We start from the raw sequence: 26,874 nt of genomic DNA on the forward strand, positions 1-26,874 counted from the left end.
CCTACATCAACATCCTCTGTAGCAGCAGCAGGTAAAAGGTGAAAGATGAAAGGTGAAAGAGAGAGAGCAAAAAACATGCCATTTAGCAGATGATTAAAATGTATGTATGGGTGGCCCCAGCGGGAACCGAACTCTGAACCTTTTGTGTTGCAAGCATCATGCTGTACCGACTGAGTCACACAGGATATCTGCATAAACAATTCTAATTCCACTGTTCTATTATAGAAAGAACTGTTGTGTACAAGCCAACATAAGTTGATCCCGGTAGTGGGAACAATACCAAACACCCATTGTCAAGTAAATAGGGAAAACCCCCATTTTAAATAAACAGGGAAAAATACATTGATGACCACAATTTTAAATGGTCGACCCAGATCTCATCCCACCAACCAGCCCTCCCAGATGAATTTATAATAATGTAGATCCTTGAACCCACTAAAAATGACCAATCACAATCCCACCAAACAATCCAGATGTAATGTTACCTCCTGCTAGACAATAATCAGTCACCAATCAATCAATCAATCCACTAATTAATCAATCAACCAACCAATCAATTCATTAATTAATTAATCAGTCAGTCAACCAATCAATCAATCATATTAAAATGAAATAAAAGTGTTTCTCTTACCAAGTCTCGTCGTTCCTGAACTCCAGTTCTCCGTAGGTGTCCTCAAAGTCCTCCCCTCCTCCCTTGGCGATCCCCTCCATGGTACGATAGGGGACGATGACTGTCCCCCTCGCCCCCGAAGTCCTCAGCACCTTCACCTCCATCACGCCCACGCTCTCGCTCACCTGACACGTGTCGCTCTCAAAGGTGAATATCCCGGCGTGGTCGTCGTCCAGGATGGTAACTGTGGCGACGGACGGGAACCCCAGCAGGGCCTTAGGGTACGGGAGAGAGTTGGGGGACAGTAGTGTCTCATCCTCGTCTGACTCCAGGACACGCACGTTGCTGAGACGCACAAAGAAGTGCTCGTCCTCCTCAAAGATGTCGTCGTCGATGATTCCGATGCTGATCTCCTTGACAATCTCGCCGGGTTTGAACACCACGGTTCCCTCTGTGAACTCGTAGTCTGCGCCGGCGTTGGCTGAGCCGTCCTCCGTCTTGTAATCCACGTAGATGGTATTGGCCATGTCGCCGCCCTTCCTGAAGATGGCCAGCAGGGCGGCGCCACAGTTCTCCAGGCACTGGTACACGGCGGGTTCGAAGGCGATCCGTGACACGTACTCCTCGACTTCCTCCCCCACCACACACACTTCCTGTACGCTGGCGCTCCTCTTGGTCTGCTCTGCCACGTGCTTCTTCAGGATGTTCCCAGCACCCGTCATCATGCGCGTGGCCTGGATGCGGTAGAAGGCTCGGCTCTTCTGCTGGTGAGACAAGGCGTAGTAGTTAGCCATCTCTACCAGCTGGTCCATCTCCTTCTCTGGGTGTTTCTGCTTCAGGTCCTTCAGGATCCGGATCATATCCCGCCGAGACTCGTCCACTTCTTTCCCCTCGATCAGGCTGATGAGGTTATGGGCGACGCCTCCGTCGTGGGCGAAGTGGGAGTTGACCATCTTGCCGCCGCCGTCCATCATCTCGATGCTCTTGGAACGCTCGTGCTCGGTCTCGATGATGACGCCGCGGTGGTTGTCAGCGCGGTACTTCTTGTGCATGAACTTGTAGAAGAGGAGTCGTCGGTCGGCTACCCAGGCCAGGATGACACAGATGGGGAAGAAGGCCAGGGTTAGCAGCCCCTCCCATATCTGGACCACGTTGGGACTGAACACCGCCAGGATCATGTAGAGCCAGATGTAGGCGAAGATACTCCACGCCGCCGTCACAAAGAACACTCTAAGATGTTTCACCTTCCTCGTCTCTCCCTCGGGGATCACAGACACACACAGGCCGATGATCACGAACATGTTGAAGGCAGCGCTGCCGACGATCGTAGACGGCCCCAGCTCGCCAGCTACGAAGTCGTGTCCACAGACTTCGATGACAGACAGCAGGATCTCAGGGGTACTAGAACCCAGGGCCATGAGGGTCAGGTTGGAGACCGTCTCGTTCCAGATTCTGATGGTAGCGGTGGTGGTCTCTCCGTTGGCTCTCTTAATAATAATCTCCTTCTCCTGGGAGGTGATGACCTCGATGGCCGCCATGAAGCGGTCTGCTATGATGGACACTCCCAGGAACATGTAGATCATAGCTACAAAGTAGACGATGACTCGGGCCATCTTATCCCCCATGGAGGGGTCCTCAGGGTACCAGATGGGCAGGACGATTCCTGGCTTGCACCTGGACGTGCCCTCGGAGCAGGTGGCATTGTGGGAGTCTGTGGTGGCGGGGCTGGGGGTGGTGCGGGTGCCCTCTGCGCACTTGAAGGCTGCGGCCACAGAGAGCAGGCCCAACCAGAGGCAGGCTTGGTAGGAGGAGGAGGACGACCCCGTCCTGATCTCCGGCCCCGGCCTCGTCAGCCTCAGCCTGAAGCGATCCATCCACCCTCGGGGGTCCTGGGGGTCCTTACCACACTGAATGGCCCTCTGGGATCCAGCACTGGGCTGTGGCTTGTACCTCACAACACCTAGAGAGAGAGAAAGAGAGAGAGAGTGTGAGAGATAGAGAGGAGTGAGACAGAAACAGAGAGAGAGTTAGAGATAGAGAGGGAGAGTAGGAGAATGAGAGACAGAGAGACAGATAGAGAGAGATGGAGAGGCAGAGAGAGAGAAAGAGAGAGGGAGACATGAATGGCAGTTGAAGATAATAATACTGTATATTGTCACTTTTTTCAAAGTGAATGGGTTGAAGCAGGCCAAGCCATGTGGTATCAGCAGGCCAAGTCATGTGGTATCAGCAGGCCAAGCCATGTGGTATCAGCAGGCCAAGCCATGTGGTATCAGCAGGCCAAGCCATGTGGTATCAGCAGGCCAAGTCATGTGGTATCAGCAGGCCAAGCCATGTGGTATCAGCAGGCCAAGCCATGTGGTATCAGCAGGCCAAGCCATGTGGTATCAGCAGGCCAAGCCATGTGGTATCAGCAGGCCAAGCCATGTGGTATCAGCAGGCCAAGCCATGTGGTATCAGCAGGCCAAGCCATGTGGTATCAGCAGGCCAAGCCATGTGGTATCAGCAGGCCAAGCCATGTGGTATCAGCAGGCCAAGCCATGTGGTATCAGCAGGCCAAGCCATGTGGTATCAGCAGGCCAAGCCATGTGGTATCAGCAGGCCAAGCCATGTGGTATCAGCAGGCCAAGCCATGTGGTATCAGCAGGCCAAGCCATGTGGTATCAGCAGGCCAAGCCATGTGGTATCAGCAGGTCAAGCCATTTGCCGGAAATTGAGCTATTTAATGAAGTGTGTGTGTCTGTGAGTGTGTGCGTGTTTAAAGCTCCAATTAGTCTTCCACTATGAGGAATAGCAATGACCTTTCTTCCATACCACTGTATAACAGAGGTGATCACCAGACCTCAGTGCCTTCTAAGCTTGGTGGACTGGAACACAAGTTTGTATAGGTCTCACATAGCTCCCTATTCCCTATATAGGGCATTACTTTGACCAGAGACATTTGGGACACATATAGTTTCATATGCTCAGAAATGCTCAGCTCTGTAAATGACTATGAACATTGTGGATAGCATTATTTTCTGCCCAGGTCCTGACTGCTCTCTACTGCTCTCTACTGCTCTCTACTGCTCTTCACTGCTCTTCACTGCTCTCCACTGCTCTCTACTGCTCTTCACTGCTCTCTACTGCTCTCTACTGCTCTTCACTGCTCTCTACTGCTCTCTACTGCTCTCTACTGCTCTCTACTGCTCTCCACTGCTCTCTACTGCTCTCTACTGCTCTTCACTGCTCTCTACTGCTCTCTACTGCTCTCTACTGCTCTTCACTGCTCTCTACTGCTCTCTACTGCTCTTCACTGCTCTCTACTGCTCTCTACTGCTCTCCACTGCTCTCTACTGCTCTTCACTGCTCTCTACTGCTCTCTACTGCTCTCTACTGCTCTCTACTGCTCTTCACTGCTCTCTACTGCTCTCTACTGCTCTCTACTAATCTCTACTGCTCTCTACTGCTCTCCACTGCTCTCCACTGCTCTCTACTGCTCTCTACTGCTTTTCACTGCTCTCTACTGCTCTCTACTGCTCTTCACTGCTCTCTACTGCTCTCTACTGCTCTCTACTGCTCTCTACTGCTCTCTACTGCTCTACACTGCTCTCTACTGCTCTCCACTGCTCTCTACTGCTCTATACTAATCTCTACTGCTCTATGCTGCACATGGAGAACAGTTAGCCATACATGGCACACGTTAATGTGAGAGCAAAGCTTCAATCACTGAGGGACATCATGGCTTACGGACAATTCGTTCGACTCTGCTATTTAACAACACAGCTTTTCCATTTTCTGTATGGATCGAATGGCAGGATCTGGTAAGAGTAGGAGGAGGGTGGGGGGAGCGTATGTTTCCTCATCAACAATACCTAGTGTACCGAGGTTGAAAACATCTCAAGCTCCTGTTCACCCGACCTGGAGTTTCTGATGTTAAAATACCGACCCCACTATATACTGAGGGAATTCACGTGTGTTGTTATCACAGCTGTGTACATACCGCCACAAACAAACATCAAGTGGCACTCAGTGAACTGTACAAGAACATTTTCCAGCAAGAATCCTCTCACCTGGAAGCAGTCTTTATTCTCATGGTAGATTTTAACCAATGAAGTTAGCAGAATGAACCCTGATGACTCGATGTGCGCGACATGTACAAGGCAAGCAGGTACGAGCTCTATAGGGACACAAAAATACACACTCCATCTTGAATTGAATAAACTCAGACTCACGGACCGACCCATGTGGCTAGGACTGCAGGCTTTTCACGGACTACAAAGGTAAATTCAGCTGTGCGGTTGCCCACTGAAGCCTCCCTCCCAGACGTGCTTAACACGTTCTATGATCACACGGAGGCAGACAATAGCATCCAGGAAGGCTCTAGCTGCTCCGGCCGATCAGGTGCCGTTGTTCCCACCAAGCTCATCACCAAGCTCATCACCAAGCTCATCACCAAGCTCAAAGCCCTGGGTCTGGACACCGCCCTCTGCAACAGGATTCTGGTATTCCTGATGGGCAGACCACAGGCTGTGAGGATTGTCAACAACATCTCATCCACACTGACTCTTAACACAGGGGGCCCCTCAGGGGTGTGTCCTCGGTCCTCTGCTGTACTCCCTGTTCACCCACCCGACTGTGTGACTTTGCACGACACCTACTCCATCATCAAGTCTGCTGACGACACCACGGTTGTAGACCTGATAACCAACAACGATGAGTCAGCCTATAGAGAGGAGGTAAAGTGAACTGGAATTGTGGTGCCAGGTCAACAACTTCTCCCTCAAAGTCAGCAAAACAAAGGAGTGATTGTTGACTTCAAATCAAATTGTATTGGTCACACACACATGGTTGGCAGATGTTAATGTGAATGTAGCGAAATGCTTGTGCTTCTAGTTCTGACAGTGCAGTAATATCTAACAAGCAATCTAAAAATTCCCCAACAACAACCTAATACACACACATCTAAAGGGAGGAATAAGAATATGTACATATAAATATATGGATAAGCGGCATACTGTAGGCATGGTGCAATAGATGGTATAAGGTACAGTATATACCTATGACATGAGTAATGTAAGATATGTAAACATTATTAAAGTGGCATTGTTTAAAGTGACTAGTGATCCAATTATCAAAGTGGCCAGTGATTTGAGTCTCTATGTAGGCAGCAGCCTCTCTGAGTTAATGATTGCTGTTTAGCAGTCTGATGGCCTTGAGATAGAAGCTGTTTTTCAGTCTCAGCTTTGACCTGTACTGTCCTCGCCTTCTGGATGATAGCGGGGTGAACAGGCGGTGGCTAGGGTGGTTGTTGTCCTTGATGATCTTTTTGGCTTTCCTGTGACATCGGGTGCTGTAGGTGTCTTGGAGGGCAGGTAGTTTGCCCCAGTGATACGTTGTGCAGACCGCACCACCCTCTGGAGAGACTTGCGGTTGAGGGCGGTACAGTTGCCGTACCAGGTGGTGATACGTTTGTGAGTGTTTTAGGTGACAAGCTAAATTTCCCCAGCCTCCTGAGTTTGAAGAGGCGCTGTTGCGCCTTCTTCACCACACTGTCTGTGTGGGTGGACCATTTCAGTTTGTCTGTGATGTGTGCGCCAAGGAACTTAAAACGTTCCACCTTCTCGACTACTGTCCCTTCGGTGTGGATAGGGGGGTGTTCCCTCTGCTGTTTTCTGAAGTCGATGATCATCTCCTTTGTTTTGTTGACCTTGAGTGAGAGGTTGTTTTCTTGACCCCACACTACAAGTGCCCTCATCTCCCTGTAGGCTGTCTCGTCATTGGTGGTAATCAAGCCCACTACTGTTATGTCGTCTGCAAACTTGATGATCGAGTTGGAGGCGTGCATGGCCCCGCAGTCGTGGGTGAACAGGGAGTACAGGAGAGGGCTGAGCACGCACCCTTATGGGGCCCCAGTGGTGATGGTGATGGTCAGCAAAGTGGAGTTTCCTACCTTCACCACCTGGGGGCGGCCCGTCAGAAAGTCTAGGACCCAATTGCACAGGGCGGGGTCGAGACCCAGGGTCTCCAGCTTAATGATGAGCTTGGAGGGTACTATGGTGTTGAATGCTGAGCTGTAGTCAATGAAGAGCATTCTAAAATAGGTATTTCTCTTGTCCAGATGGGATAGAGCAGTGTGCAATGTGATGGCGATTGCATCGTCTGTGGACCTATTGGGGTGGTATGCAAACTGAAGTGCGTCTAGGGTGGCAGGTTAGGTGGAGGTGATATGATCCTTGACTAGTCTCTCAAAGCACTTCATGATGACAGAAGTGAGTGCTAGTAGTAATTTAGTTCCGTTATCTTTGCCTTCTTGGGTACAGGAACAATTTTGGCCATTTTGAAGCATGTGGGACAGCAGACTCGGATAGCGAGAGATTAAATATGTCCGTAAACACAGCAGCCAGCTGGTCTGCGCATGCTCTGAGGACGCGGCTAGGGATGCGGCTAGGGGTGCTGTCTGAGCCAGCAGCCTTGCGAGGGTTAACACGTTTAAATTTCTTACTCACGTCGGCCACGGAGAAGGAGAGGGTGGGCAGCAGTCCTTGTTAGCAATGGTGGCACTGTATTATCCTCAAAGCGGGCAAAGAAGGTGTTTAGTTTGTCTGAAAGCTAGACATCGGTGTCCGTGACATGGCTGGTTTTCCTTTTTGTAGTCTGTGATTTCCTGTAGACCCTGCCACATACGTCTCGTGTCTGAGCTGTTGAATTGCGACTCCACTTTGTCCCTATACCGACATTTCGCTTGTTTGATTGCCTTGCGAAGGGAATAACTACACTGTTTAAATTCAGCCACATTCCCAGTCCTCTTTCCATAGTTCAATGTGGTGGATCGCATTGTCAGTTTTGTGCGAATGCCGCCATCCATCCACGGTTTCTGGTTAGGGTAGGTTTCAATAGTCACAGTGGGTACAACATCTCCAATGCAATACCTTATAAACTCACTCACCGAGTTAGCGTACAGATCAATGTTATTCTCTGAGGCTACCCAGAACATTTCCCAGTCCACGTGATCAAAACAATCTTGAAGCGTGGATTCCGGTTGGTCAGACCAGCGTTGAATGGTTCTAGTCACGGATACATCCTGTTTGAGTTTCTGCCTATAAGATGATAGGAGCCAGATGGAGTCGTGGTCGGATCTGCAGAAGGGAGGGCGAGGGTGGGCCTTGTATGCATCGCGAAAGTTAGAGTAGCAATGATCGAGTGTATTGCCCGCGCGATTGCTGCAATCAATATGCTGATAGAATTTAGGTAGCCTTGTTCTCAGATTTGCATTGTTAAAATACCCAACTACAATAAATGCAACCTCAGGATATATGGTTTCGAGTTTACATAGAGTCAGGAAGCGGGAACATGCCCCGATCCACATCAATGGAACTGCAGTAGAGAGAGTCATCAGTTTTAAGTTCCTCTGTGTCCACATCACCAAGGACTTGACATGGACCAACAACACCACCACTCTTGTCAAGAGGGCGCAACAGCATCTCTACTTCCTAAGGCCGCTGAAGAAATTTGGCATGTCACCCCAGATCCTCACCAAATACTACCGCTGCACCATCGAGTGCGTCCTGACCAATTGCATCATGGCCTAGTAAGGGAATTGCTCCATACGTGACAGCAAGGCCCTCAAGTGGGAGGTGCAGACAGCTCAGTACATCACTGGGGCTATGTTCACACCCATCCAGGAAATCTACTTGAAACGGTGCCTGAGGAAGGTCTGCAACATCATCCGGAAATCTACCTGAAACGGTGCCTGAGGAAGTTCCACAACATCTTCCAGGAAATCTACTTGACACGGTGCCTGAGGAAGGTCCACAACATCTTCCAGGGTCCCACACACCCCAGACACGAGCTGTTCTCTCCCTTACCGTCGGCTGAGAAAAAACTGTACCACAACAATACCACTGCAAAAAAAAAAATGTTGTGCCAAAGTCAGAGGATGGCACTTGATTCAGACAGATAAACTTATGTAGCTTACTGCTCTTTTCAATCACTGGGCTTTTCTTTTCTCAATATCATTACATTAGAATTTGTTTGTTCAATATCATTACATTAGAATTTTCTACATTCAACATTTTTTAGAGACAGATATGTGTATGCATCACTGAATCAATCATACAATCAATTTTACTTTGTTTTTTACCAAACTAAATACATAACATAATGGTAATAATTTATTTGAATGGTAAATCTCTTTTGATGAACTGGGTAAATTAAGATAGCCTGGGTCTATTCACAGTACAGGTGAATACATATGTAATAAGAGGCTGATTTCATGGAGCTACAGATGTTTCCTTCCATTTGAGACTTATTTTATGGCACAAGAAGCTTCGTTTATAAAAAAGAAATGTGCGCTGTCTCTTTAACCAGTAATGACCTCATTCACGAGACCAAATATGTGAATGAATAAAGTTTTTGGTGGCAATCAGGTTTGAAGTCAGCATATTTTGCGTTATGATTTGCATATTATCAAATACAAAGTACTAGGCTAGTAAACTGATGTTAGCTTTAGCTGTCAGCTAGCAAGGAAAGTTAGCCTTCAAAGCTGGAAGCTACTGGTATCTTCCATTGTAAAGTGTTCTGGCCTGTATGGACATTGCTTAGCGAACAGTAATTAACCGTTTCAAAATGTCTGCATGCCGTGTCACATTATTCAAGTGTGTTAACTTCTGTGCAGCATGAGTGGAGAGCGAACATGATGCAGCCCAGACACCCAGGCTAGCAGTGAGTTAGTGGAGCTGACATGATGCAGTCCAGACACCCAGGCTAGCAGTGAGTTAGTGGAGCTAACATGATGCAGTCCAGACTCCCAGGCTAGCAGTGAGTTAGTGGAGCTGACATGATGCAGCCCAGACTCCCAGGCTAGCAGTGAGTTAGTGGAGCTAACATGATGCAGCCCAGACTCCCAGGCTAGCAGTGAGTTAGTGGAGCTGACATGATGCAGTCCAGACACCCAGGCTAGCAGTGAGTTAGTGGAGCTAACATGATGCAGTCCAGACTCCCAGGCTAGCAGTGAGTTAGTGGAGCTGACATGATGCAGCCCAGACTCCCAGGCTAGCAGTGAGTTAGTGGAGCTAACATGATGCAGCCCAGACTCCCAGGCTAGCAGTGAGTTAGTGGAGCTGACATGATGCAGTCCAGACTCCCAGTGCAGACTAGCAGTGAGTCAGTTAGTGGAGCAGGCAGGCTGGGCTATAAGAAGTGGTTGGCTGGGCTGATAGACAGGCTTGATCCTTGAAACACATTTGTAAACAGAAGTACCGAACATAACAAACATTTTGGTATCGAACCGTTTTTCATGATCTAGTATCGAAAAACGACCGAAGTTTCAGTGTACTGTGCAACCTTCACCTTATCACAAACACACAAGCAGAGCCTTCAGAAAGTATTCACACCCCTTGACTTTTCCCACATTTTATTATGTTACAAAGTGGGATTAAAATGCAAAAAAAAAATGTTAACAATTTACACAAACTAATCTGTAACGTCGGTTGAAGAAAATGATTAGTTACTACATGTTACTACATGTCAATACATGTTATAATCCCCTTTAGCAGTGATTACAGCTCTGTCTGGGTAAATCTCTAAGGGCTTTCAACACCTGGATTGTGCAACATTTGCCCATTATTCTTTTCAAAATTCTTCAAGTTCAGGTCCTGCCATAGATTTTCAAGTAGATTTAAGTCAAAACTGTAACTCGGCCACTCAGGAACATTCACTGTCTTCTTGGTAAACAACTTATGTAGATTTGGCGTTGTGTTTTAGGTTATTGTCCTGCTGAAATTTGAATGAATCTCTCAATGTCTGTTGGAAAGCAGACTGAACCAGGTTTCCCTCTAAGATTTTTTTCGGTGCTTAGCTCCATCCTCCAAACTCCCTAGTCCTTAACGATGACAAGCATAACCATAACAAGGTGCAGCCACCATTATGCTTGAAAATGTGGAGAGTAGTACTCAGTAATGTGTTGTATTGGATTTAACACAAAAGTTAATTGCTTTGTCACATTTTTTTGCAGTATTACTTTAGTACCTATTCTGTATAGGCTTCGTCTTTTCCATTGGCCTCATGGTGAAATCCCTGAGCGGTTTCCTTCCTCTCCGGCAACTGAATCTTGACTACAATGTTGTTGATCCATCCTCAGTGTTCTCCTATCACAGCCATTAAACTCTGTCATTTAGGTTAGTATTGTGGAGTAACTACAATGTTGTTGAGCCATCCTCAGGTTTCTCATACCACATCCATTAAACTCTGTCATTTAGGTTAGTATTGTGGAGTAACTACAACGTTGTTGATCCATCCTCAGTGTTCTCCTATCACAGCCATTAAACTCTGTCATTTAGGTTAGTATTGTGGAGTGACTACAATGTTGTTGATCCATCCTCAGGTTTCTTCTATCACAGCTATTCAATTCTTCTATCACAGCCATTAAACTGTTTTAAAGTCACCATTGGCCTCATGGTGAAATCCCTGAGCGGTTTCCTTCCTCTCCGGCAACTGAATCTTCGTACTGACTGGGTGTATTGATACACCATCCATAGTGTAATTAATAATGTCAGCAGGGACATTCAACGTCTGCTTTTTCAAAAAATGTTTGCCCATCTATCAATAGTTGCCCTTCTTTTTAAATTCAGGCCGTAACAAATGTGGAAAACGTCAAAAAACGTTCTATATATTAAATACCTGTCGGAGTGGCTAGTAACTAGAATACAGTAGAATACAGTATGTACACATTATTTAAGTGACCAGTGTTCCATGTTGTTGAGAACACCATCCAAAGTACACTGTTCAAAAAAAATTAAGGGAACACTAAAATAACACATCCTAGATCTGAATGAAATATTCTTATTAAATACTTTTTTCTTTACATAGTTGAATGTGCTGACAACAAAATCACACAAAAATTATCAATGGAAATCAAATTTATCAACCCATGGAGGTCTGGATTTGGAGTCACACTCAAAATTAAAGTGGAAAACCACACTACAGGCTGATCCAACTTTGATGTAATGTCCTTAAAACAAGTCAAAATGAGGCTGAGTAGTGTGTGTGGCCTCCACGTGCCTGTATGACCTCCCTACAATGCCTGGGCATGCTCCTGATGAGATGGCGGATGGTCTCCTGAGGGATCTCCTCCCAGACCTGGACTAAAGCATCCGCCAACTCTTGGACAGTCTGTGGTGCAAGCGAGGATGGAGCGAGACATGATGTCCCAGATGTGCTCAATTGGATTCAGGTCTGGGGAACGGGCGGGCCAGTTTATAGCATCAATGCCTTCCTCTTGCAGGAACTGCTGACACACTCCAGCCACATGAGGTCTAGCATTGTCTTGCATTAGGAGGAACCCAGGGCCAACCGCACCAGCATATGGTCTCACAAGGGGTCTGAGGATCTCATCTCGGTACCTAATGGCAGTCAGGCTACCTCTGGCGAGCACATGGAGGGCTGTGCGGCCCCCCAAAGAAATGCCACCTCACACCATGACTTACCCACCGCCAAACCGGTCATGCTGGAGGATGTTGCAGGCAGCAGAACGTTCTCCACGGCGTCTCCAGACTCTGTCACGTCTGTCATGTGCTCAGTGTGAACCTGCTTTCATCTGTGAAGAGCACAGGGCGCCATTGGCGAATTTGCTAATCTTGGTGTTCTCTGGCAAATGCCAAACGTCCTGGACGGTGTTGGGCTGTAAGCACAACCCCCACCTGTGGACGTCGGGCCCTCATACCACCCTCATGGAGCCTGTTTCTGACCGTTTGTGCAGACACATGCACATGTGGCCTGCTGGAGGTCATTTTGCAGTGCTCCTCCTTGCACAAAGGCGGAGGTAGTGGTCCTGCTGCTGGGTTGTTGCCCTCCTAAGGCCTCCTCCACGTCTCCTGATGTACTGGCCTGTCTCCTGGTAGCGCCTCCATGCTCTGAGGCTCCGTCTCATGCTCCCACTAGAGTGAAAGCACCGCCAGCATTCAAAAGTGACCAAAACATCAGCCAGGAAGCATAGGAACTGAGAAGTGGTCTGTGGTCACCACCTGCAGAACCACTCCTTTATTGGGGGTGTCTTGCTAATTGCCTATAATTTCCACCTGTTGTCTATTCCATTTGCACAACAGCATGTGAAATGTATTGTCAATCAGTGTTGCTTCCTAAGTGGACAGTTTGATTTCACAGAAGTGTGATTGACTTGGAGTTACATTGTGTTGTTTAAGTGTTCCCTTTATTTTGTTGAGCAGTGTATATAATATTGTACTATAAACTGTGTTATACTTATGCTTCAATATTTATTCTATTTTACTTTATGTTCCTATTCTTATCTTTTATTATTTCTTATCGTTTCATTGTCGAGAAAGAACCTGCAAGTAAGTATCTGTCGTTCTGCCCATGAAAAAGGCAGTTAACCCACTGTTCCTAGGCCGTCATTGAAAATAAGAATTTGTTCTTAACTGACTTGCCTAGTTAAATAAAGGTAAAATAAAACATTTGTTGGGTGGTGTATACCATGTGTATCCTGTACATATGACTAATAAAACTGAAAACTTGAAATTGAATAAAGATCATGTGTGGTAACGCAAGTCCTTTGTTAAAGCCTTATTAAGGTTAACGGTTGGGAGTTGTTTATTAAAGCATTATTAAGGGTAATTATTTTATTTTATTGATCCGTTATTTTGCCATGGGATTTTGCCATGGGATCTTTAATGACCTCAGAGAGTAATGGCTGGGAGTCGTTTATTAAGGGTAATGGTTGGGAGTCGTTTATTAAAGCCTTATTAAGGGTAATGGCTGGGAGTCGTTTATTAAGGGTAATGGTTGGGAGTCGTTTATTAACGCCGTATTAAGGGTAATGGTTGGGAGTTGTTTATTAAAGCCTTATTAAGGGTAATGGTTGGGAGTCGTTTATTAAAGCCTTATTAAGGGTAATGGTTGGGAGTCGTTTATTAAAACCTTATTAAGGGTAATGGTTGGGAGTCGTTTATTAAAGCCTTATTAAGGGTAATGGTTGGGAGTTGTTTATTAAAGCCTTATTAAGGGTAATGGTTGGGAGTCGTTTATTAAAGCCTTATTAAGGGTAATGGTTGGGAGTCGTTTATTAAAGCCTTATTAAGGGTAATGGTTGGGAGTCGTTTATTAAAGCCTTATTAAGGGTAATGGTTGGGAGTCGTTTATTAAAGCCGTATTAAGGGTAATGGTTGGGAGTCGTTTATTAAAGCCGTATTAAGGGTAATGGTTGGGAGTCGTTTATTAAAGCCTTATTAAGGGTAATGGTTGGGAGTCGTTTATTAAAGCCTTATTAAGGGTAATGGTGGGAGTCGTTTATTAAAGCCGTATTCAGGGTAATGGTTGGGAGTCGTTTATTAAAGCATTATTAAGGGTAATGGTTGCGAGTCGTTCATAAAATCCTGCATTCTCCATCTCAGTTTTGGGGGGGGACAAGTGGGGGCCAATCACAGCCAGTCACCTCGCCTAGAGGTCCCCGAGACACAAATGCAGTTTTGGCTCAATTAAGAAAATCTCTCAGAGAGGTTCGGAATCATTCTGTTTCTGCCCTGAATCATTCTGTTTCTGCCCTGAATCATTCCGTTTCTGTCCTTAATCATTCTGTTTTTGTCGTGAATCATTCTGTTTTTGTCGTGAATCATTCTGTTTCTGTCCTGAATCATTCTGTTTCTATCCTGAATCATTCTGTTTCTGTCCTGAATCATTCTGTTTCTATCCTGAATCATTCTGTTTCTATCCTGAATCATTCTGTTTCTGTCCTGAATCATTCTGTTTCTGTCCTGAATCATTCTGTTTTTGTCGTGAATCATTCTGTTTCTGTCCTGAATCATTCTGTTTCTGTCCTGAATCATTCTGTTTTTGTCGTGAATCATTCTGTTTCTGTCCTGAATCATTCTGTTTCTGTCCTGAATCATTCTGTTTCTGTCCTGAATCATTCTGTTTCTGTCCTGAATCATTCTGTTTCTGTCCTGAATCATTCTGTTTCTGTCCTGAATCATTCTGTTTCTATCCTGAATCATTCTGTTTCTATCCTGAATCATTCTGTTTCTGTCCTGAATCATTCTGTTTCTATCCCAAATCATTCTGTTTCTGTCCTGAATCATTCTGTTTCTGTCCTGAATCATTCTGTTTCTGTCCTTAATCATTCTGTTTTTGTCGTGAATCATTCTGTTTCTGTCCTGAATCATTCTGTTTCTGTCCTGAATCATTCTGTTTCTATCCCAAATCATTCTGTTTCTGTCCTGAATCATTCTGTTTCTGTCCTGAATCATTCTGTTTCTGTCCTTAATCATTCTGTTTTTGTCGTGAATCATTCTGTTTCTGTCCTGAATCATTCTGTTTCTGTCCTGAATCATTCTGTTTCTATCCTGAATCATTCTGTTTCTATCCTGAATCATTATGTTTCTGTCCTGAATCATTCTGTTTCTATCCTGAATCATTCTGTTTCTGTCCTGAATCATTCTGTTTCTGTCCTGAATCATTCTGTTTCTGTCCTGAATCATTCTGTTTCTGTCCTGAATCATTCTGTTTCTGTCCTGAATCATTCTGTTTCTGTCCTGAATCATTCTGTTTCTGTCCTGAATCCTATTGAGGATTACAAGTTTTATTACAGCAGCATACCCATTTCCCTTCAGCTTCTTAAAATACAATGAGGAATTAAAGTCTCGTTCTAGGTACGTCTTTTAACCTTTAAAAGTTCATTTTAAAGTGCAGGTTGTTTAATTTCAAAGTAGTGTGAAGGAAGGAGTGGGTTATATTAGTATATTATCTTTTGAACAATGACGTTTGATTGTTTGAAAAGCAAGCTGTAGATATGAATATGATCTTCTAAGAAGAAAAGGGGTTGATAGAGTAATTGGGACAACAAGACAGAATTCCAGTGTTGGAAGATTCCTGTAATTACGAGGGAATAATGAGGAAATCGGGGAAACACAATATCATCAGTCACACATCAATACATGGGCTAGAGGAGGTGACAGATTCACCACGACTCGTGACAAAATTCCTTTCCAGATTTTGTGTGTGTGTGTGTGTGCGCGTGTGTGTGCGTGTGTGTGTGTGTGTGTGCGTGTGTGTGCGCGCGTGCGTGTGTGTGTGTGTGTGTGCGTGCGTGTGTGCGTGTGTGTGTGTACATGCGTGCATGTGTGTGTGTGCGTGTGTGTGTACGTGCGTGCGTGTGTGTGTGTACATGTGTGTGTATGTGCGTACGTGCGTACGTGTGTGTGTGTGTGTGTGTGTGTGTGTGTGTGTGTGTGTGTGTGGACAATATCCAGCCAGTGACGTCATCCCCAGAGACCAAACAAAGCTAAATAAACAAGCTGAAAATAATGTTATTTTTCCAGTAAACCTTTTTAGTAGTCTGTTGGAATCCCTTGATGTGCCCTTATACCGACACAGGAAACTATCAGCACCATGGACAGTACAGTAAACTACAACATTCAGCACCATGGACAGTACCGTAAACTACAACATTCAGCACCATGGACAGTACCGTAACTACAACATTCAGCACCACGGACAGTACCGTAAACTACAACATTCAGCACCATGGACAGTACCGTAACTACAACATTCAGCACCATGGACAGTACCGTAAACTACAACATTCAGCACCATGGACAGTACCGTAACTACAACATTCAGCACCATGGACAGTACCGTAAACTACAACATTCAGCACCATGGACAGTACCGTAAACTACAACATTCAGCACCACGGACAGTACCGTAAACTACAACATTCAGCACCACGGACAGTACCGTAAACTACAACATTCAGCACCACGGACAGTACCGTAAACTACAACATTCAGCTCCACGGACAGTACCGTAAACTACAACATTCAGCACCACGGACAGTACCGTAAACTACAACATTCAGCACCACGGACAGTACCGTAAACTACAACATTCAGCACCACGGACAGTACCGTAAACTACAACATTCAGCACCACGGACAGTACCGTAAACTACAACATTCAGCACCACGGACAGTACCGTAAACTACAACATTCAGCACCACGGACAGTACCGTAAACTACAACATTCAGCACCGCGGACAGTACCGTAAACTACAAAATTCAGCACCGCGGACAGTACCGTAAACTACAACATTCAGCGCCACGGACAGTACCGTAAACTACAACATTCAGCACCACGGACAGTACCGTAAACTACAACAATCGGCACCACGGACAGTACCGTAAACTACAACATTCAGCACCACGGACAGTACCATAAACTACAACATTCAGCACCACGGACAGTACCGTAAACTACAACAATCAGCACCACGGACAGTACCGTAAACTACAACATTCAGCACCACGGACAGTACCCGTAAACTAAAAACAAAGGACTGATCGCTAAATTGAGCACAACGGCCTCTGGACAGCGCTGCTCGGGCCTCACAGCTCCAGTGGTGTTGGGTTAAGCTCCCAGATAGACTGTCTGCCATGTTGCCAAGTCCCCTTCCCAATGACACTTACAATTGTAAACCTCAATAAGGCCTCAATAAGTTGTCTGAAACCTCTACCTGTCTTGTTGCTATGGCCTCAATACAGTTGTCTGAAACCTCTACCTGTCTTGTTGCTATGGCCTCAATAAATTGTCTGAAATCTCTACCTGTCTTGTTGCTATGGCCTCAATACAGTTGTCTGAAACCTCTACCTGTCTTGTTGCTATGGCCTCAATACAGTTGTCTGAAACCTCTACCTGTCTTGTTGCTATGGCCTCAATAAGTTGTCTGAAACCTCTACCTGTCTTGTTGCTATGGCCTCAATACAGTTGTCTGAAACCTCTACCTGTCTTGTTGCTATGGCCTCAATACAGTTGTCTGAAACCTCTACCTGTCTTGTTGCTATGGCCTCAATACAGTTGTCTGAAACCTCTACATGTCTTGTTGCTATGGCCTCAATACAGTTGTCTGAAACCTCTACCTGTCTTGTTGCTATGGCCTCAATACAGTTGTCTGAAACCTCTACCTGTCTTGTTGCTATGGCCTCAATACAGTTGTCTGAAACCTCTACCTGTCTTGTTGCTATGGCCTCAATACAGTTGTCTGAAACCTTTACCTGTCTTGTAATATCATATCATTGACTTTTTCTTTAGTTCCTCAGTTATGTGGAGCTCTAAAGACGGCCTCTGCATCCCTACATAGACAGCTCTCCCTCCATCCCTACATAGACAGCTCTCCCTCCATCCTATATAGACAGCTCTCCCTCCATCCCTACATAGACAGCTCTCCCTCCATCCCTACATAGACAGCTCTCCCTCGATCCCTACATAGACAGGCCTCCCTCTCTCCCTCCATCCCTACATAGACAGCTCTCCCTCCATCCCTACATAGACAGCTCTCCCTCCATCCTTACATAGACAGCTCTCCCTCCATCCCTACATAGACAGGCCTCCCTCTCTCCCTCCATCCCTACATAGACAGCTCTCCCTCCATCCTTACATAGACAGCTCTCCCTCCATCCCTACATAGACAGCTCTCCCTCCATCCCTACATAGACAGGCCTCCCTCTCTCCCTCCATCCCTACATAGACAGCTCTCCCTCCATCCCTACATAGACAGCTCTCCCTCCATCCCTACATAGACAGCTCTCCCTCCATCCTTACATAGACAGCTCTCCCTCCATCCCTACATAGACAGCTCTCCCTCCATCCCTACATAGACAGGCCTCCCTCTCTCCCTCCATCCCTACATAGACAGCTCTCCCTCCATCCCTACATAGACAGCTCTCCCTCCATCCCTACATAGACAGCTCTCCCTCCATCCCTACATAGACAGCTCTCCCTCCATCCCTACATAGACAGGCCTCCCTCTCTCCCTCCATCCCTACATAGACAGCTCTCCCTCCATCCCTACATAGACAGGCCTCCCTCTCTCCCTCCATCCCTACATAGACAGCTCTCCCTCCATCCCTACATAGACAGGCCTCCCTCTCTCCCTCCATCCCTACATAGACAGCTCTCCCTCCATCCCTACATAGACAGCTCTCCCTCCATCCCTACATAGACAGCTCTCCCTCCATCCCTACATAGACAGCTCTCCCTCCATCCCTACATAGACAGCTCTCCCTCCATCCCTACATAGACAGGCCTCCCTCTCTCCCTCCATCCCTACATAGACAGCTCTCCCTCCATCCCTACATAGACAGGCCTCCCTCTCTCCCTCCATCCCTACATAGACAGCCCTCCCTCTCTCCCTCCATCCCTACATAGACAGCCCCCCCTCTCTCCCTCCATCCCTACATAGACAGCCCTCCCTCTCTCCCTCCATTCCTACATAGACAGCTCTCCCTCCATCCCTACATAGACAGCTCTCCCTCCATCCCTACATAGACAGGCCTCCCTCTCTCCCTCCATCCCTACATAGACAGCTCTCCCTCCATCCCTACATAGACAGCTCTCCCTCCATCCCTACATAGACAGCTCTCCTTCCATCCCTACATAGACAGCTCTCCCTCCATCCCTACATAGACAGCTCTCCCTCCATCCCTACATAGACAGCTCTCCCTCCATCCCTGCATAGACAGCCCTCCCTCTCTCCCTCCATCCCTACATAGACAGCCCTCCCTCTCTCCCTCCATCCCTACATAGACAGCCCTCCCTCTCTCCCTCCATCCCTACATAGACAGCCCTCCCTCTCTCCCTCCATCCCTACATAGACAGCCCTCCCTCTCTCCCTCCATCCCTCCATCCCTACATAGACAGCTCTCCCCTCTCTCCCTCCATCCCTCCATCCCTACATAGACAGACCTCCCTCTCTCCCTCCATCCTTAGATAGACAGGCCTCCCTCTCTCCCTCCATCCCTACATAGATAGACCTCCCTCTCTCCCTCTCTCCCTACATAGACAGCCCTCCCTCTCTCCCTCCATCCCTACATAGATAGACCTCCCTCTCTCCCTCCATCCCTACATAGACAGCCCTCCCTCTCTCCCTCCATCCCTACATAGATAGACCTCCCTCTCTCCCTCCATCCCTACATAGACAGCCCTCCCTCTCTCCCTCCATCCCTACATAGACAGCCCTCCCTCTCTCCCTCCATCCCTACATAGATAGACCTCCCTCTCTCCCTCCATCCCTACTAGACAGCCCTCCCTCTCTCCCCTCCTCCCTACATTAGACAGGCCCTCCCTCTCTCCCCTCCATCCCTACATAGACAGCCCTCCCTCTCTCCCTCCATCCCTACATAGACACCCTCCGCTCTCTACCTCCATCCCTACATAGACAGCCCTCCCTCTCTCCCCTCTCCATCCCTACATAGACAAGCCCTCCCTCTCTCCCCTCCATCCCTACATAGACCTCCCTCCCTCTCTCCCTCCATCCCTACATAGACCTCCCTCTCTCCCTCCATCCCTACATAGACAGGCCTCCCTCTCTCCCTACATAGACAGCCCTCCCTCTCTCCCCTATCCCTACATAGATAGACCTCCCTCTCTCCCTCCATCCCTACATAGACAGGCCTCCCTCTCTTCCCTACATAGACAGCCCTCCCTCTCTCCCTCCAGCATCCTACATAGACACCCTCCCTCTCCTCCCCTCCATCCCTACATAGACAGCCCTCCCTCTCTCCCTCCATCCCTACATAGACAGCCCTCCCTCTCTCCCTCCATCCCTACATAGACAAGCCCTCCCTCTCCTCTCTCCCTCCATCCCTACATAGACAGCCCTCCCTCAAGCTCCTCTCCTCCATCCCTACATAGACAGCCCCATCCCTCTCTCCCTCCATCCCTACATAGACAGCCCTCCCTCTCTCCCTCCATCCCTACATAGATAGACCTCCCTCTCTCTCCTCCATCCCTACATAGACAGCCCTCCCTCTCTCGCCTCCATTCCCTACATAGACATGCCCTCCCGCTCTCCCTCCATCCCTACATAGACAGCCCTCCCTCTCTCCCTCCATCCCTACATAGACAGCCCTCCCTCTCTCTCCCTCCATCCCTACATAGACAGCCCTCCCTCTCTCCCTCCAGCCCTACATAGACAGCCCTCCCTCTCTCCCCTCCATCCCTACATAGAGACAGCCCTCCCCTCTCTCCCCTCCATCCCTACATAGATAGACCTCCCTCTCTCCCTCCATCCCTACATAGACAGCCCTCCCTCTCTCCCCTCTATCCCTACATAAACAACCCTCCCTCTCTCCCTCCATCCCTACATAGACAGCCCTCCCCCTCTCCCTCTCTCCCTCCATCCCTACATAGATAGATCTCCCTCTCTCCCTCCATCCCTACATAGACAGCCCCTCCCTCTCTCCCTCCATCCCTACATAGATAGATCTCCCTCTCTCCCTCCATCCCTACATAGACAGCCCTCCCTCTCTCCCTCCATCCCTACATAGACAGCCCTCCCTCTCTCCCTCCATCCCTACATAGATAGACCTCCCTCTCTCCCTCCATCCCTACATAGACAGCCCTCCCTCTCTCCCTCCATCCCTACATAGACAGCCCTCCCTCTCTCCCTCCATCCCTACATAGACAGCCCTCCCCCTCTCCCTACATAGACAGGCCTCCCTCTCTTCCTCTCTCCCTACATAGACAGGCCTCGCTCTCTCCCTCTATCCCTACATAGACAGGCCTCCCTCTCTCCCTACATAGACAGGCCTCCCTCTCTACCTCTATCCCTACATAGACAGGACTCCCTTTCTCCCTCTATCCCTACATAGACAGGCCTCCCTCTCTCCCTACATAGACAGGCCTCCCTCTCTCCCTCTATCCCTACATAGACAGGCCTCCCTCTCTCCCTCCATTCCTACATAGATAGACCTCCCTCTCTCCCTCTATCCCTACATAGACAGGCCTCCCTCTCTCCCTACATAGACAGGCCTCCCTCTCTCCCTCTCTCCCTACATAGACAGGCCTCCTTCTCTCCCTCTATCCCTACATAGACAGGCCTCCCTCTCTCTATCCCTATATAGACAGGCCTCCCTCTCTCCCTACATAGACAGGCCTCCCTCTCTCCCTCTCTCCCTACATAGACAGGCCTCCCTCTCTCCCTCTATCCCTACATAGACAGGCCTCCCTCTCTCCCTCTATCCCTACATAGACAGACCTCCCTCTCTCCCGCTATCCCTACATAGATAGACCTCCCTCTCTCCCCACATAGATAGACCTCCCTCTCTCCCTCTATCCCTACATAGATAGACCTCCCTCTCTCCCCCCTTGATCCCTCACACAGCTGATGATGCGGCCGAGTCAGCAGTGAACGCGCTCTGAGACACATGACATGATGTAGCCTGTGCTTCGCTCGGCGCACTGAGAGAAACCGAGACGGGCGCCTACGGATCTTTTTTCCCCTTTCCCTATTTTGGACAGCCGGTTTGCAGAGGCTAGTTTAAGATGGCAATTTGAGAGGCCCGTAAACACGGACTCAGCAGGCGACATGGACAGCCTCAGCTGTTGCCGAATCAATCATTCAGAAGGCCTTTTTTTTCTCATCTCACAGACACAGACAGTTCTGATTCACTGTTATTTACCTAAGGGGGGAATCCCTAGCCTAGTCTTACAGGCCGGGCCATACTTCCCTACCTACCTACCATTATGAAAATAAACCAGGCCACGTTTACACATTGAATAATCATCTGTTCTATTTAAATCGTATATATATGTCAACACTGTCGCTAAAGCCTACTACCCTCATCAGAAACGACACCAGGCTTCCATCCATAATACAATGGCATCAAAGTGGTACAAACTATAAGGTGATGTAATAACGGTAGTTTAACCAATCACCAATAGGGCTGACACAGCTATGTGGTTGGCCAGACCATGTTTGTCAATCACCAATAGGGCTGACACAGATATGTGGTTGGCCAGACCATGCTTGTCAATCACCAATAGGGCTGACACAGCTATGTGGTTGGCCAGACCATGTTTGTCAATCACCAATAGGGCTGACACAGTTATGTGGTCGGCCAGACCATGTTTGTCAATCACCAATAGGGCTGACACAGCTATGTGGTTGGCCAGACCATGCTTGTCAATCACCAATAGGGCCAGAGGCTATATCCAATGTGTAGCCCTGTATTTCTCTACATAACGCAGCTGTGATTTGACTGTCATGGGGTGTGGACCCTACAGAGAGATTGATTGCGTTGTATCTGTAGGCGCAAACGGAGCAGCACCCCGGAGAGGTGACACACTCGCTCTAATCAGCTTCCCCCTCTAGCGTGGCACGGCACACCGCATCAAACACACAGTCCTCATCCTCAACTCTACTGATGCACATGGACTGCCTGACTCATAAGGCATTGCCTAGGCGATGTTTGCTGTGACGCTGTGAAGAACCCCTCCTCCATACGAAGAGCTAGTCTGGTGGAACTTTATACTGCCACTGCATGGCTTTAAGACACATCATTGGCCCTTGTTATAGGCTTGGGGATATTCATTATGATCATAGGCACATACATACATTTAAATTATTACCGCCTCGGCTTATCCGGATCTAGCAGTCTGTCTGCATCGCTTCTCAGAAACACTGTAGCATATAATCTATAGGTAAAAAAACGAACGTAAAATGCCATCTTAAAGGACTCGTACACGCCTTCCACATTGCATAGCTAGTTGTCCTATACTCAATGTTACACATCCCCTTTCGTGTCCAAGGTCCCTCCTTGAGAGTTGCACAGTGTTATTGTACAGCCCTACAGTTTCAACGTCCATGCATGCTATTGCATGCATATCATTGAGTTATAGCTACTAACGAGACCCTGGCGAATGCATTTCATTACAGCCCACCTGTACTTGTATCCTGAAGTGTTTTGGTCGACACTGCGTAATGCCTCTTTTCCTATCGACCCCCTTTTTTGACTCCGAGGTATCTATTTGGTCAGCTGTAAAGGTTTATATTGTTTGTATCAGCACCTCCTCCTCCTCAGTCAAACGTGCTGTAGCCTCCTAGCCTCCTGCCGTTGAAAGAATGCCCCAGAGGCGATATCGGTTTCCTCACGCACACTCAAACTGGTCCCCAAGCCCGTTCTGCTTCCGACCGATCGATCAAACCGGAGAAGTGATGGCTCGCTCTTCTTTTCCTCCCGTCCTTTTGCAGTTAGCCCGTTCCGCCAGGCAGATAGATAGACCAACCGTCAAGCTGTCAGCGGCGAAGAAGACGTTATTCTGAGGTCTGAACCGATGGATGGGGACCTTAGAATCCAAATCCATGCAAACCCAAACGGCTCTTCTCTTCTCCCGCAAGCCGACAGCAGTGCTCGCCGCCTCTCCTGCCCATCTCCTCTGCGTTAGCGCAGAAAATGTATTCTGATGGTTTCGGTATAGATGCGGCTCCTTTTGCTGTCCAGTCCGTTGGTCAACTTTAAAATATATATATATATATATATATATATATATGGCACACCAGTCTTGCGAAATAACCGACCAAGGCTATATCCAACGTTACGATCTCAAATAAATCAAACACAAATATTCCATTTGATGATACATTGACATCATTTTGGTACGCGGACCGACAGAAGCTCCAGATTGTCAATTTGTTTTAGATTGTCTATTTGTTTTACATTTTAAATCCAGATGAAATTCCTTTAGAAAGATGATATTCTGTATTCAAATAGAACATCTTAAATGAGCAATGCCTTGCGCCTCTGCATGCCTCTTTTATCGTCCCCCCCCCCCCCTCCTTCGCCAAAAGTCACACAGACACACAAACACACGCGCGCATCTACGTCACCATCAGCTGGGGGACTTGGGTAGATAGAGAGAGAGAGAGAGAGAGCTGCAACACAAACCATGAATATTCTGTTTTATTGCAATGGTGCAGACGGGGCCGGGGAGGAGAAAGATTCCATAGGGACTGAGATCAGCTGGGACGCTAATCCGTCATCCGAATCCGATGGATCCCATTTCAAACTGTCATGGAGCCTTCTATGGCTGCTGCTGAAGTCGGTTACATTGTTGCTTCATGCCAATTACATGGATCATTCTGGAATGTTTCAAAATGAGCTATGGTTAGGCCACCCTAGTGTTAGTGGGATAACATTATTTAGATGGCCTGTACTGTACTATATAGTTTAAGGGCGTATTGTGTCGTATTGCCTTCGGTTTATGTGGATATACTGGGATGGCTTCTGGGAAAATAATTAGGTGAATATTTATTTAAGTCATTCATTCATTTATTAATTCATTCGTTTATTCATTCATTTATTTATTCATTCATTTATTAATTTATTAATTAAGTCATTCATTCATTCATTTATTCATTCCCAATGCTGCCGTTTGAACCTAACCCAACATGGATCTCCACAAGTAAAAGATACTGGAATCGGGGGTTATGTTCTACACATTCAGAGATATCTGGGAATCAGGGGTTATGTTCTACACATGCAGAGATATCTGGGAATCGGGGGTTATGTTCTACACATGCAGAGATATCTGGGAATCGGGGGTTATGTTCTACACATGCAGAGATATCTGGGAATCGGGGGTTATGTTCTACACATTCAGAGATATCTGGGAATCAGGGGTTATGTTCTACACATTCAGAGATATCTGGGAATCGGGGGTTATGTTCCTACACATTCAGAGATATCTGGGAATCGGGGGTTATGTTCCTACACATTCAGAGATATCTGGGAATCGGGGGTTATGTTCCTACACATTCAGAGATATCTGGGAATCGGGGGTTATGTTCCTACACATTCAGAGATATCTGGGAATCGGGGGTTATGTTCCTACACATGCAGAGATACAGTATCTGGCTAAATTAGATATAATTTAACTGAGATGGATGTTCTCTCCCAGTAGTTTACTGTGGTGTGTATATGCGTGTGCGTGTGCCAGCGCGCGCGCGTGTGTGTGTTTGTGTGTGTGTGTGCGCGTGCGTGCGTGCGTGTGTGTGCGCGTGTGTGCGCTTGTGTGTGTGCGTGCGTGTGTGTGTGTGTGTGTGTGTGTGGAACATGATTGCCAGACAGAGACACCGCTAGGGAACAAGTACTTATTGATTTGACATAAAACATAATTATAAAGCATAATTATATGTTCGATGATTCCTTTTGGGACAAAACAGAGAGGACTAAAATGAAATAAAAGTAATATAGAGATTTATCATCTGGGAATGTTGAAGAAGTAATCTGTGTTTTAGATTACTATTTATACTGTGAGAAGATAAATTGAGGTAATATACATACATACACAATTACATAACTTTATTACGTGATTAACAGTTCGGATGCTAAACAAAGCAAACGAATCACAGTGACAGAATCAGAATGGGAAGTTCAGCTCTATGACAGGGGACAGCGACCAGGGAAGTTCAGCATCATGACAGGAGACAACGACCAGGGAATATCAGCACTATGACAGGGGACAGCGACCAGGGAAAATCAGCACTATGACAGGGAACAGCGACCAGGGAAGATCAGCACTATGACAGGGGACAGCGACCAGGGAAGATCAGCACTATGACAGGGGACAGCGACCAGGGAAGTTCCGCACCATGACAGGGGACAGCGACCATGGAAGTTCAGCACCATGACAGGGGACAGCGACCATGGAAGTTCAGCACCATGACAGTGGACAGCGACCATTGAAGTTCAGCACCATGACAGTGGACAGCGACTGGGGAAGTTCAGCATCATGACAGTGGACAGCGACCAGGGAAGTTCAGCACCATGACAGTGGACATGACAGTGGACAGCGACCATCTCAGGTAAGGGAAAGGGGGATACCTAGTGAGTTGTACAACTGAATGCATTCATCTGAAGTGTGTCTTCCGAATTTAATCCAACCCCTCTGAATCAGAGAGGGGGGCGGGTGCCGCCATACTCGACATCCACGTCTTCTGTACCTGGGGAACAGTGGGTTAACTACCTTGCTCAGGGGGCAGAACGACAGATTTTTACCTTGTCAGCGCGGCGATTTAATCCAGCAACCTTTCAGTTAATGGGCCAATGCTCTAACCACAGGTGCAGCTTTTCCCAGGAAAAGCACCTGAAGATAGCATTCTCTGATCTTCAAAGATGGCGCCAAAAGAACATGGCTGACGGTTTACATTCTTCCAACCAATTGTGCATTTTGTGTAACTTATTTTTTTACTTATTTTGTAAATAATGTTGCTGCTACCGTCTCTTATGACCAAAAATAACTTCTGGACATCAGAACCACGATTACTCACCAAGGACTGGAAGAAACATTTTCCCTTAACAAGTCCGACGAGAAGGATATCCTGCTTTCACTGGAACAGGCCCAGATCCACGCCTTTTACGTGAAGAAAATACGCCGGAAAAGTGGACACAGATCGGGGATCCTTCTGAGAAGCCAGAGGCGAGTGAGTAAACTCCCA

General features: G+C 47.4%; 1 protein-coding gene across 2 annotated transcripts in view; it reads right to left on the reverse strand.

The window, feature by feature from the left end:
- LOC109882762 (sodium/calcium exchanger 3-like) overlaps nucleotides 1-24,169 on the reverse strand; it is a 178,473-nt gene extending 154,304 nt beyond the window's left edge. For both annotated transcript variants that reach the window (XM_031787686.1, XM_031787685.1), the window contains exons 1-2: nucleotides 23,319-24,169; nucleotides 632-2,570 (exon numbers count right to left, since the gene is read on the reverse strand). In XM_031787686.1, coding sequence (XP_031643546.1) covers nucleotides 632-2,484 — 1,853 coding nt within the window. In that variant the 5' untranslated portion in view covers nucleotides 2,485-2,570; nucleotides 23,319-24,169. The remainder of the gene's footprint in view (nucleotides 1-631; nucleotides 2,571-23,318) is intronic.
- Between the last annotated feature and the right edge of the window lie 2,705 nt (nucleotides 24,170-26,874).

Source organism: Oncorhynchus kisutch, linkage group LG14 (assembly GCF_002021735.2).
Source record: "Oncorhynchus kisutch isolate 150728-3 linkage group LG14, Okis_V2, whole genome shotgun sequence".
Lineage (NCBI taxonomy): Eukaryota > Metazoa > Chordata > Actinopteri > Salmoniformes > Salmonidae > Oncorhynchus > Oncorhynchus kisutch.